The sequence below is a fragment of the Fulmarus glacialis genome, unplaced genomic scaffold (genome assembly GCF_000690835.1).
Source record: "Fulmarus glacialis isolate BGI_N327 unplaced genomic scaffold, ASM69083v1 scaffold16588, whole genome shotgun sequence".
NCBI lineage: Eukaryota > Metazoa > Chordata > Aves > Procellariiformes > Procellariidae > Fulmarus > Fulmarus glacialis.
In genome coordinates, this window is record NW_009226559.1 from 48,088 (window position 1) to 65,264 (window position 17,177).

Here is a 17,177-nt window from a genome sequence, read left to right on the forward strand (position 1 = left end):
TACTTGTCATCATGGAAAGGCATGGAAAAGCACCACTAAGAACATAATTATCATTACTCAGCTACCAGGTAGCCAGCAGTAGCACATCTGAACAAAAATCTACAGCTTTAGAAGCTTATGAAACTGTTAAGATTTGCTGACCCACATGATACCATCATCTGACATATCTGCTGTTAGCTGACTAAAATAGGACTTGCTAACATGTGGAAATTAAACTTATATAAACTGAACCAAACCCAGACAATTTCTAAATGCAGAAATGCACTTGTATTGCCTTCAGTATGTTCCTATGTTTTAGTTCATCTCTCTCAAAGTCAATACAGAAGCCAGATTTAAAATGTTATAAGCTCTATACCTGGTCAATAAAGGTCAGTTTTTCTGGATCACATCTTTAGAACTGGACGTATAAACCAGGCCTGAGGGACCAGAGTTTTCTCCGAAAATGTCTGTTACTGCAAGTCATTACACACCGCACTCTTTGCTCGGGCTCTGAACCGAGCTACAGATTGCAACACAGTGCCTAGAACAGCTCTGGACTTGCGACCGACCGCTGGAGAGCATTAGGGATGATAGCTTCTGACACACCATTCCTCCTCCCACGGCAATATTAAAAGGAGGTGAATTTGTTCTGCTTCAGTTCACAAATATTCAAGATGCACATTTGCAAGCTTGTAAGTAAAGTAAAGTAATGAACTGTCTCCTGGGAAGTGCTGTATTGTGCTTTTGGTCACCCTCAAGCAACTCAGCTGCCATATCTCTCAGAGAGAGCATCTGCTTTGTCAAGGAGAGCATTCCAAGTTTAGAGCTATGGATTAAGTCCTCGCCTAATTCAAATCACACGTAACTCGTCACTGTTAATGCACTGCCTCCTGTCACTTTCTGACTACTGGATTCTCAGCCCTGATTATTTGTTTCAACAAAGTTATCCATTATTACCCAGTGATCGCTACCAAAGCCTCCCATGTGTGTGAGTGAGCATGTTTTGTAGCACAGGGGCACTGTCAGCAGTGCAGTTAGCCTGTTGGATATAAATAAAATACCTTCATTGCCATAAGTTCCTGCATCAAGACCGCATTTTCCAGGTCTAGCCTCTGGCTGTCTCCACGAGGTTTAACATCATAACTAAGGGGATCAATGTGGATGCTTTCCAGCTCCAGCATTGTCAGTTTCACTGCTGCTCTGTCATTTTTCAACTGCTGGATGTAATCTTTCAGCCGCTGCTCATCCTCCTTTGTAAATTCCGTATCACAACTGCTTGCAGTTGAACTGGTAGTACTGGAAAGAGAAAGAATGGTATTAAAAAAACATTTGGAACAAATTCTGTACTTTTACATCAAACACTCTCCCAATACTTCATCAACACATCTGAGTCTTACTTAAAAGTTCACAGAAAGGACACACGCAGCGTGGACTGGACATTGCAATGTTCAGAAGATGCAGTGGGGTATGGCAAATTCAGAAAAGAAATTAATTCTCTAAGCTGCATGAGAAAATTGAATCATGTGACAACTTCTCTGCAAAGCCAGATATTTAGTGATGTGTAACTGAATTACCTTTTCTGGAATGGTGTCTTCTGAAACAAGTCTTTTTTTTAATTGGGGGGGGGGCGGGGAGGGGGAACCTACTTAAGCCTTCTTAGAAATACCCTAGCAGGGCAAGCTTCTCTCTGCTGCTCAGCCACTGGTCTTCATCTTCTTTGGGAAGAAGCATCTGCTAAGAAAAAAGAATCAGCCCAGACCTCATTTATCTCTGCTGATGGCAATATCAGTTATCATCTCAGATATTTTTAATGGATACTTGTAGGAATCAACCTGAGCAAAATTCCACTGGCAGATGCCAGGAAGTAGCATCTTTCAATTCATGTTAAGGTGTATTCCTCAGTACACTGACAGTCTTTCAGGGCTGGAGGAGTTTAAAACCAACCCATAAGTTAGCAGGGTTTTTAATAAAAAGTCATCATTAGACTTCGCGGAACTTCTATCTACAGGCATCAAACAAATGACTGCCCATTAGTCTGCCTCACAAATGTTTGACACAGAGATCGCAGAAAGGGAGAACTAGTATCTTAGAGCAAGGGCGGCTCAGTGCTGCCTGCCCACCTACACACATGCCAGTGCTGTGGGGGGCCGAGACTGATACAGCCATAGCATTCCAGGGCTGAATATAGTTGCAATAACACTAAAAGGAAAATAAAATGCTGTGTTGTTTCTATAACCTCACTCAAAGCTGCCTGCTGTCTCCTGAGGTCCTGTAATCAGCTGCGGGGTGAGGGATAAGTCATCCATTAACTGTGCTTGTCTGGAATGCTAGATGATCTCAGTTATCAGCAGGGGAATAAATGACTTTCTGTATCAAATTGCACTGCTGTTCAACATTTTTGTAGGAAGAAAAAAAGCCCCACCCGCTACATGCTGTGAGAGTCAGGATGGTGTCCTAAAATATATTATGCATGTGAAAAAGGGGAAGCGTATCAAGATAGGCTTGATTTTTCTCTTTTCTTTTGGTTCTACTTCAGCCAAAGCTACATTGATTTTTAAGTGCCTCAGATAATTGCCAATCTTCCCACAAATTCCAAGCACAGCCTTGGAGGAGATGGAGAATTGGCAGGTCTACAAAGATTTCTCAAAATCCTCCCCTCTCATGAAATATAGCATTACAGTTCTTTACTACAGTTCTCTGTCAATTTCCCATTATTCCTTCCTTTTCTTAGGGATAATAGGTGCCATATTTACCACAAGTGTAAACCGGTCTTTGTTTTTGTTTTCATGCATTTCCATCTGCAGTGAAGCTAAAACCACCCCATACCTACACTACATAGAAACCCTTTCAGGTTGAAAGAAATTTTTGCTCATACTTAGTTCTTCATTAGAGAATCTCGAAACACTTAATAGATCTTGCTTTACTGACTCTGAAGATACCTCTCTGAAGTAGATATTTGATATAAAAATCATGGGGACAGACGATGTGAGAAATACTTAATTCTGTACTGAAGTCACGTTGCAAGTTTCCTCAGCACCCAAAGACAGCAATTGCACAGCTTTTCTGGATTAAATGTAAAACAGCTGTTGTTGGAGGATGGACAGCTTGTAAAGCCTACACAGGCTTCAAATCTTGGGACACAAAGAGCTCATCTCAGTTTTCGCTTGCAAAGAAAAGAAAACCTAGCTCTCCTGCTGGGAATGAAACCTGAGCAAAAATGCTGAAAGTCTATTATTATGTTGTGTTGGACTTCATACTCACTGGGTATTCACAGATTTTGGCCCTTAAAGATGCACGGCTATGCACGTATATTTTAGGCGAGAGCAGTCCAAACTGAGGAAGGCAGTCTGGACTGTTGCCAGTGATATTCAGGCTGCTTTTACTTCAGTCCTGGCTGCCTGCCTGCCTGCCTGTCTGCAGCTGAGTTGGCTCCTCTGGTGAATTGCTAGCAAGCTGCTCTTCTTCTTTTTTTTTTTTTCTTTCTTTTTTTTTTTTTTTAAGAAGGTGAGGGGAGCTTAGCAAGGAAGCTGTCTCAGTCAGCACACCAAGGGAGAAGAACCTTCCCTCTCCCACCACATTTAGCAAGTCCCCACCCAGAAGACTGGAAGCAGTATGGGTTGCAGAAAGCCGGGGTACAAAGCCCGCTTTGGACTGTTGTAAAAATGAGGCTGCATGATGAGGGATGGAAACAACGCTGCAGTGTTTCTGAACTCCCACAGCACAGCTCTGCCAGGGCGTGTTCCCCCAAAAGCCCCACCATACAGCTCTCCACAGCCAGAATGCTAGTCCATTGCTGCTCTATTTAAGGGCCCACAGCAGGTGAGCATATGATCCTGAATTTCAGATATTGCTCCCCCTTCTAACAACAATCAGGACAAAGGAAAACAGACCGACAGAATGCATATGTAGTAAAATGCACCCATCCAAAAAACAAATGAAACTGTTGCAAAAGATGTGCAGTTTCTCATTTCTCAAGCATGCAGGTAAGGATAGAGAAAGGATCACAATTTCATCACACCTGGAGGGAATACAACATCAATTTGCTCATTCTAACTGCTGTTGTATTCAGAACAAGCAAAGAGAAATGTTCTTCCCACTCACTTCATCCCTCAAATCTTTTACAATGATGTCATGCCTGGATGATGTCAAATTAATTTTCATATACAGCCTGTGGAAAATATGCAGGTTGGTATAGTATAACGTGCAGTTTTATTTGCTGGCATGCATGTGTGTGTTTGCACGCACATGTGTGGGTATAAAATGCAGTGGATGGATATAAATGAGGCTTCCAACAGTGCCTCTGTGTGAGCAACTTCTGTACACTACAAAATTTTGTCCATAAAACCCTGTATAAGCTTCAGTTCATCTGCTAAAAATCAAGTCAATAAATAAATCTGCAAATCAGCAATGGTGCGGATAATACAAAAGTTGATAGAACTAAAATGACGCTGTCAGAACAGAATCCACAAAACTTGCTTGAATGTCTGCACGCAACCTTACACTTTAAAGAATGCATTTGATACACAGTACACGTGGGCCAAACATCTTCTAGGTGAAGTGGCTTGAGATCTGAAACAGCATAATGCCAAAAGATAGTTACTTCCTGAGAAACTGAAAAATACTGCAACGAGCCAAAAGCCAAACAACAGTTTGGCTAAAATCAGAATCCCTGGTGAAACTACCCTGCTTCCTTCTGAGACTAGTTCAGTCCCGCAATCAAGTGTTACATAGATAACATTAAGATATCTGTTGGGATATTTCTAAACAACTTATTTGCACACTTCAGCCAAGATAATCTTGTCTGTCAGCTACTTACCTGAAATCTGACGTGATTCCCATGAGATATATAGTCCTACATTTGGCTGAGTTCAGACATTTTGTGACACCGCGTAATACTGAAAAGAATTCCCTTTGCATATGAGAGACCAGATCTTCCCCCCATAAATCCAGATGCTTACGAACACTGCAGGGAATAAAATCCACCATTTTCAGTGTTACAACCAAGGCCTTCTCTTTTGTCTCCTTCTTTTTAAGGTGCAATCAGTCAAACCTTGTTGGCAATATATGTTCTATAGTTAGCTTCTGCCCATTAAAAAATTATGACTTCCAACTACACTGCAGACCTATTTCTATTTTCAAAAAACGAATCGGCAATATTATTGTGCTGCTGCCAGCCAAATGAGTTGAGATGCTTGCTATTATTTTTATTCACTTCACCAGTAACAACCTCTGTGATGCTCTTTTATTGCATTTCATTTCTTTTCATTTCAGTTGCTCCCTTTTACAGTCTTTAACCACTTGTCACTAGTGGCTCACCAAGCATTTATTCTCAGTAATGTGTTCAGTGATTTGACATTCAGAATCTCATTTGAAATGCCAAAGCTAAAGATGGGTCAACAATTCCATTATAAGTCCCTATTTTATAGGATTTCGAACAGCAGGGACAATTACTCATTTGTCACAAGTCTCAGCAAAGGACAGTTTTCATCATCCCACTACCTCTTTACTCAGTTGGTTTCAAAGGGAAAAGGTAGCAATACATATCTGCAACTAAAAGCCTGGAACACTAAAACAGCTATGGCAAAAGATCAGTCTTGCGGGTTCGGACTACGTTTGAACCACATAACGTAAAAATGTTTTCATTTCAGTGCAGTGGTCCCCAAATGGTGGTTCACACAGCACTCACTAGCGATGTGGGCTTGTTCTACTCCCCAGTTTTATAGACTGGCAAGTTCTTTAAGACAAACAAAAAACATTAAGCCTGCAGGAAATCTAGAAAGCTAGAAATCCGCAGTCTGCTTTCCTATCTCTGCTTGGATTGCTATTGTAATGGAAAAGGAAAGGAAATGGAAACCATCAACACCAAAGAATCATAGAGGGCTGGAGGTCTGCGGCAATGGGAAGTCTGTCTAGAGCAGCAGGGAGCCAAGTGACAAGGGAGCCTGCATGAATGGGTTGAAAAAGCTGGCAACATAGGCAGGGTAACTCCAAAAAGCAGGAGTAGGGTCCTGGAGAGGAACAAAAAGGATACAGAATGATAGGGAGAGGAGAGTTAAAGACAAAATCTTAAATTTTTTAAACCTGAGATAGAACATTTGCTGATATAAATATAGAAAGGCGTGTGCCTTTTGAACCAACACAGATTTTCCATCTATGGGCTGGCACAGTGTCATGCGCCTGTAAGCTGAAGAGGGGACACCTCTATTCTGAGACAGGGTCCACAGGAAGGAGAAATCTAAAAACACCTCTACCACATATCACTTGAACACAACAGAAGGAAAGAAGAGAAGATCAGTATTTCATGGAGAAGCTAAAGTTTCAGAAATATTGTCACTGATATGTATGTTTAGACAAAGACAAATTACATTTGGCGTGGGGGGAGGGGAGAGGGATGACAATGTGTAAGTGATGATCAGATCAGGATGCCCATATGACAAGTTCCTGACTTGCTGTGTGCCATTTGGGTGAGTGAGAGAAGCTTTTCTCTCTCATGTTCCACAAATACCAAAGCAGATAACAATAGTTAACTTATTCAGTACAATATCTTGCTCCACACCAGAAAAAATTATCTTACAATGATAATGATTCAAGCTAAAACACCTCTCTTGCACACAGAAGCATTCACATTTGCATTTTTACATTTCATGACACAGTTTATACTGATGAAATTTGAAATCCTATGCCATTTTAATCATACTCTGCTGAAACTTTATCTACTCAGCCAACACGTTACGTGCACACATACACACACTGCCAGGTGACCACCAAAAGTTCACAGTAAACAACGAGCATGAGGGATTATTTTATTTTCCTCCCCAAACACACACACCTCCCTCCCTTATCTTCCCCCTCAAAAAACCAAAAATGATGTTCAACAAAGCAAGGACTGTAGAGACTATATTCCTACCAAACACTTTCAGTGAAAGGCTAGGAGAACAAACACTAAAACAGGCCAGTAAATACTTCTGGTACAATGAGTGATCAATGTGTTACTAGCGCAAATGCTGCCACATTAATTTCTGAATAAAGATACAGCTTTCTTGGACTGAAAGTGTACCATAAAACTTCTTCAAAGAAAACGTTAAAATTTACCTGACATTTGGACCCTGTTCCCTCAGGTTACCTTTTTGCTCACTTTTTAGCTATTCCATGCTAGTCACATGGCAGGAAATAAGATCCTTTGGAGGAGGCATCAGCAAGAAGAGGCAATGACATAGTACTAAAATAAACTTCTAAAAGTGTCAAAAAATGACAGCATTTTAAAAAAGAACTGGCTTAAAAAAAGAAATTAAAATGAAGTTTTAGAGTGAATCTGAGAAACCAAAATAACTTTTAAAAAGAAAAATGTTAATCTATATTTATCCAGGATACTTGCCAAATTTGTATCCGTACACAAGCACGCATATTCACTGCACAGAGTACGATTACACTGCAGGCAGGCAATGACTCAAAGTGAAGTTGCTAGCAGATGTATTTGAACTGGAACACTTCCACAATAATAGCTCATTTAAGTTTCATTATTTTATAGGTCTTCAGAAAAACTGCAATATGCAGCCTTTCCTGGAAGAATCCACTCTGCCTGTCATGATGTTCATTTGCCACTCCACTTGTGAAAGAATAGTATGGGAAGGAAGAATTTGGAGTGGGGCAAAGGGGAATGAGAAGAGAGAGGAAATTATTTAGAACTAAATGGCTGGATTTGCAACATTTAGAAAACAATTCTTGAACACTCCAAAAACGCCGATGGAAGCATATTTCTGATCTCTGGTTGTCCATATGTCTGTGCTGTCTGCATACAATAGATATAAATATGAAGTACATGATTTGAGTTCCAATAAAACAGCAAGAGAGCCACTGATGTAAAACAAATGTAATGGTTTCGCCCTTTATGAGGAAGATCAAAGTTCAGAGTCACCCATTTGCAACAAATTTATACAAAATCCTTCTTGGCTGGAGTTGTTCAAAGTCTAAAGACAATTATATCACTGAGGCATGGTGACTTATAAATCAAAGCAAAGAAGCCAGTGGACTGAGGTGAGGGAGGTAGTTCAGCAAATACAACACAACATAACTTTTGGTCTGAAATCAAACACTTGGGGATTAGAAGAGCAGGTGAGTTTGCCGTTACCTTGTGTGGCTGTTGGATGACAGGCTTTCCCAGGGCTGCACGCTACAGCCAGTGATTGCGTAGGCTCCCCCGCAGCTCCCATCTAGTTTCATCAGCAAGGCTTTTGCTGCGTTCTCAGCTGTCTTGCGGCAGTCATGAGCTCTCTTAAGCATCTGGGTGATGTTTTCATCACCTGTCTGGTCCCCTAGTTTTCAAGCAAACAATCTGTTTCAGAGCTTTGAGGAGGGTGATAGAAATTAAGGCAGGAGTAGAGATGCTTCTACGCACTCTCAGTTTACACCAAGACAATGACAATAAATTACCAATCCGTGACGTAAAAGCACCTTCACTTCTGTAAGCATCAGTGGTAACTGGGCTACTGGCTTTTATGGATCTCCCTCCCAGCCCCAAGCTCCAGGGACATGTCTTAAGTGATGATTTATCTTAATTAGCTTGTCTGTTTGTAAGGGTGTGCATTGTGCATTAGGATTAGGTTAGGATGCTCAAACTAATAATACACTGGAAAAGCCTCAGCCTAAATTACAAATCTTACTCCAATCGGTCCAGTGCTGGTTCACAGTGCGGTCATTTCCAGTGCTTTTTCTCACAAGCACCTTTGTCTCAAGCCTAATGGTTTAACAGAACACCTTCTTACAGGTTACCTTTCCAGCTGGAAGAACTGCCTTACTGCTTAGAAGCAGCCTTTCGGAGTTTACAGTCATGCATACTAAGCCAAAAGAAAACTAGCACGGGTGTTTTTTAATTTGCTATAATTTCTAGCGATTATGCAGCATCTATGCAACTGGTAAGCCATCCCTTCAGCAAAGGCAGGACAGAAACCACCACTGTCACTATTCTTATAGTCCTAACTCCAGCTGGAGTTAAGTCATTAAGTAAGACACATTAGTGGCTACACTGAAAGTCTGAACAAAACTACAATATATTCATACATTACCAAATAGAATGCAAAGATGTCAGAGAGTATAAAATCCCCCCAGTTTACCCTATGTCAGATTTTCATTTCATCCTTATTCGAGTCAAAGACCAATTACCCATACTTCACACTTGCTAAGTAAAGTGAGTGCACTAGAAATAACATTAACGCGGAAGAAAGGAAGGGAGAATGTTCTGTCAAGAGCAGCTGGATATGCTCAGCTCTAAGTGATGCAGAAGCAACTCCCATGAATTTTCCACTCAGAGATGTTGATATAAAACTTGACTGATCTTCAAACCAAAAATCTGCTATTTTATCTAGGTGTTTTAATCAAATTTCACGGTGAAGTAAGGATACATAAACCGAACACAACCTCCTCCAAGCTCTGTTATGTAATGGGAAATTGGCACTATTTCTATCACAGGGCTGTAGCTGATAATACCGTAATTAAGAGCTGTAGACAGACACCTATATAAAAACTAAACTACGCTCTCTTTCACAAAATGCATGTGAGATGAAATCCTACTCAAACCCAAAGTATTTCTTCCTTCTAAGATTTCTTTCTGCCACCTATGTGAATAGAAAATCCAAGACTAAATTCTCTTTTGCTGGCCACTGATCTCTGTCAGCAGGGAAGGCTCCCTAGCACACTGTGGAAAGGAATGACCAGAGTCTAGAAGAAAGGCGGATGAAAATCTCAGCCACCCACTCCAACGTTTAGTGTATGGCACATACTGCACAAGCCAAGACAGGTACACAAGGGCCTGCTTCTAGCACTGGGAGACATACAAAATAAGGGGCACAGTTAGCAGCCGCTCTGGGCTGAGTGCAAGAGGCTGACCATGTCAGTCCTGTGGCTCTAAAGCCAGATGGTCACTCTGCCTCTAAAAGCTTTCTGTTTACATTTCAGTGATTCCTGAAAAGCTCACACTGTAATGCTGTCTCAACCAGGCAGTTACTACCTCAGCACAGCACAAAGAGCTATTCTTCTCTCTCTGAAGGTTTCCCTTCTTTCTACTTGAAGATTACTACGGCTACCTTCTCCTATCAGTAAAAGGAATGGGACTATAAAACCCAGATTATCGTTCATTGTGTAAACACCTCTTTCTATCAGAAAAGTGGAGCCAGCAGCAACATCAAGCTCCAAACACTTCTGAACTGTACCTATGATAGTGGCTCATTCCATTACTTAGCAAGCAGCATATTAAAAACCAACAACACCTAGCCACAAGATTAACTATCCACAAAATAAGAAAAACCCAGAACGTATAGGCTAATATCCCTGACAACACAGTAAAACATAAGATAGAATGTTTTAACATTTCAGAGCAAAGGTAAAATGTGGGGTGAAAAACTAGAGCCATGTTTTTGGTTTTTTGGTAACTACTCAACACCATTTTTGTATTGTCTTAATCCCAGTTTTTCCACAGACTATACTCAACTTCTAGGGGGGTCAGTGTTGCTGGTTCAAACAAAATCTGTACATGCAGTTACCACAGCTGTGTGGCCCTACGCCACATAGGCTCATGAGTATTATTTAATAATTCCACCCTGTACAGTTGCGTGCCTGTAGCAGCCCCACCACTGCCAGAATAGGCATCCCCTTGTGATAATATACGTAGGTTAATTTAAATTGCTGGTGAATTTTATGATTTAATTCCAGTCTCTCTTTTTCTTTTTGGGTGTGTAAAATGATTTAATTAGTTAAAAACAAGAAAAGACGGGAGAGCATTCTTAAGTGATGGGTCATGAGATGATTCATTGTTACAACTAACTCTAATGCTGACATGCAAAAAAAAAATTAAATTAAGTGATTCATTGACATCTTACCAACAGAACCAACACCTGCAGCTCTGAACTGCCCAAGAATAAGACTCTGCTCACTTTCTGCCAATGCCAACAGCAGCTCATATGCTTCTATGCATTGTTCACTGAAAGAGAAAACCAACCACAGAAAACAAAAATCACACAAAATGTATCTGCAATTTAGAGGGGAAGAATACCTGCAACAGCAACAAAAAAAAGAGGTAGCTGATGAACTGCATGATCCCCTACTACTTGTCTAGCAGCAGGGATATTAGATGACATAACACATGTATGCTAGTTATCACAAGCATTCAACAGTCTCTCCTTCCTTATCATGGTCCCAGGTTGGCCTGAAGTAATGAAGAGAATGACCTGATGTGATATAAGCTCCAGAAGCACGTCTGAAACAGTCAACAATACGAATGGTGGTTGACACGATCTCTTTGAGAAACTTTTTTCAGGCCTTCTTACTATACAAAATACAGTATTCTATACTCCACTGTATAACTATACTATACAAAGTATAGTAAGAAGAAAAGACAAGACAAGAAAAATACTTGTTGCTCTGTCCTGGCTGTAAGGTTTTCCTCCTTACAACACAACAGCTTCTAAATACAGTTGTGAGCCACTCATTCCAATTGCATTCTAATGTTTCTGAAAATATATACATTAATATACCTATTTGCAATTTACATTTCCTTGTAATTTGCTCAAGGCTGATAGTAGCAGAATACATTCTTTAAAAAGCACACAATTTGTCTTAAGACCAGAACTGTCTATTACAAATTAGTTGCAGCTGAAGGAGGTTAAATAACACCATCTTTTTACATATACTTTAAAGCAAATTTAGATACTTGTAACCAAATACCAAGCAATCCATCCACAATTCCAACTGATGTAATATAAAGTCACTCTGAATTATGTGGAGTACAATACTGTTCTTTGGTCCACTGGTCTTGTGAAAGGTGCCAGCCTAAAACAGAGAACCTCTATCTTAAGACCAGATACAGCAGAGACAGTTCGAGTCTACACACAACCCCTAATTCAAATGTTAATTCAGTATTTAAAAATGAAAAGATAAATCTGTGTATTTTTATTAGATCGAGTTCACTACTGCTGGTGAACTAGGATTGAAATACACTTTTATCAATAACTTCAGTTCTGTAGTTTGTCAAGTAGTTTAACCAAAGGGGTGCTTTTTCAGGAAGGAAACAAAAAGAAACAGTATTACTATGGCACACCAACAATTTCACTCTCAAAGATTTCTATAAAGTCTCCCCCACTCCCTCTTTTTCTGGCTGAGATACCCTCTGCGTAGGTACATACCTGTACTGCAATGCAAGCCTGAGGGCTGTGGCATTGGACTCGTACTTCCCAACAAGCATGCTCATCCTCTCGGCGTTGCTCTTGCACTCTTCCAGTGTTATTGTCAACAAGTCATTCTGGGATTTCAAGTGCTCAATACGGCTGTAGAAAAGGAAGTAATTTGCAACCTTCAAGCTTAGCTTGCAGACACTGTCCTGAAAACTCTAGAACAATCATAATTTAAAACAACAAATACCATTTGGTCTACACAAGGTTTTTAATGAAGACGGCAAAATCTATCTGTTCTGTGTCCCATATTAAGAGCCAAGAGGATAGTAATTTCTCTTAGGACGGCCTCTTCTCCTTCTCCTCTCCTTATGTAATCATAAGCCTGTGCAACAGCAGCAAGCAGAAAGCTGTACCCTTATTCTGTAGCCACAAGACTGTGTAGGGCAGCTTCATATTAACCTTTTGCTTAATTTTTCTGCCTCCATTCCTCACTTCCTGCTGCCACATTTGCTTCTTGTTTCAAGTGGCATATTCTTACTGCAATGTGTGGGTGTGTGTAGGGATCATGCAGCTGCATAAATGCCCCCTTTCTTTGGAACGTGCGGAATAACTGTTTCACTTGAAGCAGTATTTTGGTTGTGATTAGAGAGGAAACTTCCAAAATACGAATGAAGCTTCAATGAGGCAATGACATGTCCAAAAGTTCTGCCAATAGTCAAAGAGAAGCTCGTATCAGAACTTAATTGTAATATTCTTCTCAATGAGGTTAACTCTGAATCTGAAAATGAGGCTTCCAAATAACAGTATTAACTGTTTATTCTCACTGCTGATAACTGCACTACACATCAATGTACTATGCCTAATCGTAAGGGTTGGACATACACTGAAAACAGACAGGCAAATGATTTCAAAATTTGGACAGGTAGCTAATAAGAAATCAGTGCCATCCAGAACTCTAGAATCACTGACTTGTTAACAAACACAAGAAGAAGGAGAAGGGCTAGTATACCATTTACTCAGCAATCAGAATAAAGCCCTGACTTTCCTAGCTGCTAGAACTCTCAGATGCTTCACCTCCTAGATCTTCTTTGACGCCTCCTATAAGGACACATGTTGTCAAAGCATAACTGTGCAGTGCACAGAAAAAAGAAAAAAAAAAGAAAAAAAAAAGAAAAACGAAGAAAAAAAGTATCACATTTTGCAGCACTACAAAAACATGAGCTACAAATAAAAGAGAGATTGTATTGATCAGACTAAATTTGAGATAGCTGGGGGACAAGAGAACTTGGAAGGAAACATGCTGAGACATGATTCTCACGTTCCTTATCCTGATTTTATGTGACAAAGAGGACACGAAGCATTGGTTTTGATAGAGCTTATTGAAGGATAACACCAGCAGTATTTTAACTGCAACCAGAAAGCTGCAATCTTTCTTCCGCAGACAGAAGTCTATTTACTAGTATGTATGCCACACCACCATACATCAGCACATTTATTGATACAGTTAATGCTATAATTCTGTTTCTTCAGGACAAAAAAAAGCAAGCTAATTCCAAAATGATGGAGAATAAGTAATGGGAATCCTTATTTCTAGCAGTAATGTGTCTTATGAAAAAAGATGCCATGTCTACTTGGTCAGCCATAGAGAAGGACACTCTACAGTGCAAACTGTCACAGGTGAAGGTGCCATCCTGATCGAATAATGCATGACCAAACTGTCATACTAATGGAAACAATCCTTAGCATACGATTCAATCTCCTCTTCATCAACTACATTCCATGTTTATCTGCAGCTACCACAGTTGAGCTGGGACTGAACTAAGAAATGTTCGAAAAGGATAAAAAAGTAGTAACTTTAACAAAGCTAATAGCAGACAACACATTTAAGCATATCTAACTTTCCACCTTACCTATTTAATCTCTCTGTCTCCACTTCAAACTCTCGGATTTTACTTTCAGAGATAGCAGATCCATGTGAATAAAGAGTCTGGAATATTTCCTGGATGTTTGAGCAGTCTTGGAGGGAATGTGCCAAATGTTCAGCCACAGTACTAGACACCTGCACAGGGCAGTTAATAGATCATTGTGAATAGATAACCACTGGATTCCTCTCGCAGGGCAGTCTGCATTGAAAGCTGTACATGCTTGCATGCACTCACTTCAAGGCATCATTATTCAGTTTTTACTATGAATTTTACATTGAATAGAACATTTACGTGTTTCCACTTTAAGACGCTATTTTGATTTAAAATTCTACTAACCAAAAGGTGGAACGCCCTATTTCATCATACATTTAAAAAGCCTAATATGGAAGTTATTTACTTTCTTGAAAGCTCAGCAAAAGGTCAGAGCCAAGTTCTTCAGTGAAACAAATATTAACACAGTAACAACAGCGTTATGGATTTACATTGGCATTAAAAGCAGAACCCAGTTCTCTGTCGATTGGAAGTTGTGAAATACAACTGAACAGTCTTTTCTTGAAGAATAGTATTTTGGAGGAATTGACTCCAAAATTATCCTCTTAAAGTCACTAGGAGACTGATTTCTAGCCACCAGTTATGAGAAAATGAGATCTTAATATTGGGTGAAATACTCTCTGATGAAACATTTTTCTCAAAATAACTTTTAAAGTATTTTCAGTTACCTCATATATTGATTTAATAAGAAAACAATGTTGCTTTTAATGGAACAGGTCATCTTCAGAAGGCATCATGCACGCACGTAATTATTAGTCCTTACCCCTATGCTGCTGATTTCTGATCCTAAGACAGGTCTATCAGATGATGAAGACTCTGATCTTGTCTTTGACAACTTCACTCTTTCAGCAATCTGTAAGTCAGAATGCTGCACAGGTTACGCAGGAACCCACACTCCATAAAGATTACACAAAACGCATTTGTTCACTAGCTACACTTGCAAACCTGAAGTAAACTACTGTAAATTTGACACCTGTGTTGTAACTGAGAGAATTACAATCATTAGCGCTTAATTCCTTTCCGCAGCTCAAGTTCATGGGCCTGCTCAGGACCCCGGAAAACTCTCTGGGGATTCTAGATACCTCCCAGTTAATCAGATGCTTGCACAGCTGCTGTGCAAAATGAAGCCCGCTTCTCCCAGATAATGAGAAGCGTTACTGCAACACACAATAGCTCACCTTGGCTATAGGAATGTCATTGCTACTGCTGCTTGTGCTCAGCTCTCCCGTGCTGGGGTTAATGGGTCGATTGGCAGAAGTGAGACGACTTGGGCTGGATGGGCCTGTTGCCTGCACGCTTTGCAAACGTGTTTGCAGTTCCCGAACCTGCAATAAAACATAACGTTCTGTTTTTTCCACTTTTATGGTTTAAATAGTTTGGAGATTTTCTCATTGTCTAGCCAAGCCTAATTGCTTCTGGCTTGAGCATAGAAGTTGTATTTTGTCCTGTGGTGGCCGCAAAGTTTTCATGTGGGGAGCAGATGAATGGAGGTTGTTTTCAAATTCCATTGTTGCCAATTTTTAAAACTATTTGCAATGTGGAAATATGCAAATGTAATATTGTAAAGTAATTACTCAAGGTTTCAGGTTGTTTTATATAACTCCTTCAGTACAGCTGTACTACATGTATAGACATTACTCTCTCTGGGGTGAAGCTAATGCTCCAGCCTAAGATTATGATGCCTAAACAAAACAAATGAAGATGCTACTATTAATGGAAAGCTCCACTGTTGAAAAAACTCTTGACATAAATATATCACAGGATGACTTTGTCATATTTAAAGGTCAAAGAAATTCAAACGTTAATCATGCTTTCAAAACTACAGTTAAGTAAAGCTACCATATAGTGAGTAATGTACAGACAAGAAAATACCAGCAAAGTACCCAACTAACAGTCTGCAGCAGCTCTCTGTAAACATACACTGCAAACACTGCACGGTCCTCTTGACACATCAGATACTTGTAGAACTGACGTCAAAAGATTTTCAGGACTAAAGGGTAAAAAAAAAAAAAGTCTGCAGGAGCCAAACTATAGCTGAGCTAAAGATAATAGTGTTTACCTTGGAATAATTCTTAACAGACGAAGAATAAATGGTCTGTTTATTTATTATGCCACATAATTATGTGGCATACATAATTATGCCACAAGGTAAAGTGACAGAGCTCATTTTTCCCAGAGAATCTCAAATAAAGAGTGTGAGATGAGAGAAGGGGGAGGAAACCATCTGAATATAGAGTGTTTACTTTAATATGCAAGTTTCTGTGCTGATTTTGTTGGAACAGTCTAGCTGCAAAACAGAACTGGTGAAATTTTACCAGAAGTCCAGTGAAATGAAAGTTCAGTCCATTTGATACCCCCCTGTAGCATGAAACGCAACTCTGATTCCTACTCTCTAAAACAAGGTGGAATTTCATACTAAATACAATACATTTACACAGAGAACTGATTAAGCAAGCTGAAATTCCTTAGTCAAAAAATATCAAAATTAAAGTTGCTTAGGCTTTCTTCAGCTATAGGCCCACGAAGTGCATGGTCCGTGCTTTAGCAATCTCTTCTTCTCTTGAAGAAGCGTCAGACTGCGTGCTCTCTGCACAACATATACAGATCCCTTCAACCTACTGCACTGAGGAAAGAGTTCAAGCTGGAACTCTCTCCAATCACCAAAGCAGTATCTTATGCCTCCTAGGATCCCCTACAGTCTGCTTCTACTTCCCTGAAGAGTACCCCTGCCTTTCCCCCAGTCATATACAAACTGAAGGTCAGGTTGCCTGAGGACTTACTCTCAAAATAACAGAATTTTTAGGTATGTGGAAATTACAAAAAAGAAAAAAGCCCATGTGTTTTACATAACAGAGCAGAACAATTGCATGTTACTAATAAAAAGCTCTAGGTGGCAACAATAAGAGCACATAAAGGCTAACTGCACTCATAACTTCCCTATTCAGTTGTGGAGGAGTGCTACACCTTAAACAAAACGAATCCAAACAACTCCATCGCTTCTCTCTGTTAAAAAAAAGATAAAGTACACAAAACCTCAAAACAAATCCCTAATGTTTAAAGT

The 17,177-nt window shown here is 39.9% G+C and overlaps 1 protein-coding gene across 1 annotated transcript in view; it reads right to left on the reverse strand.

The window, feature by feature from the left end:
* MCC (mutated in colorectal cancers) overlaps positions 1-17,177 on the reverse strand; it is a gene marked incomplete at its 5' end in the record, with an annotated part of 68,727 nt that overhangs the window by 19,278 nt on the left and 32,272 nt on the right. The window contains 7 exons of the mRNA XM_009582853.1: positions 1,041-1,275; positions 8,108-8,291; positions 10,851-10,951; positions 12,153-12,293; positions 14,051-14,199; positions 14,880-14,969; positions 15,295-15,441. Coding sequence (XP_009581148.1) covers positions 1,041-1,275; positions 8,108-8,291; positions 10,851-10,951; positions 12,153-12,293; positions 14,051-14,199; positions 14,880-14,969; positions 15,295-15,441 — 1,047 coding nt within the window. The remainder of the gene's footprint in view (positions 1-1,040; positions 1,276-8,107; positions 8,292-10,850; positions 10,952-12,152; positions 12,294-14,050; positions 14,200-14,879; positions 14,970-15,294; positions 15,442-17,177) is intronic.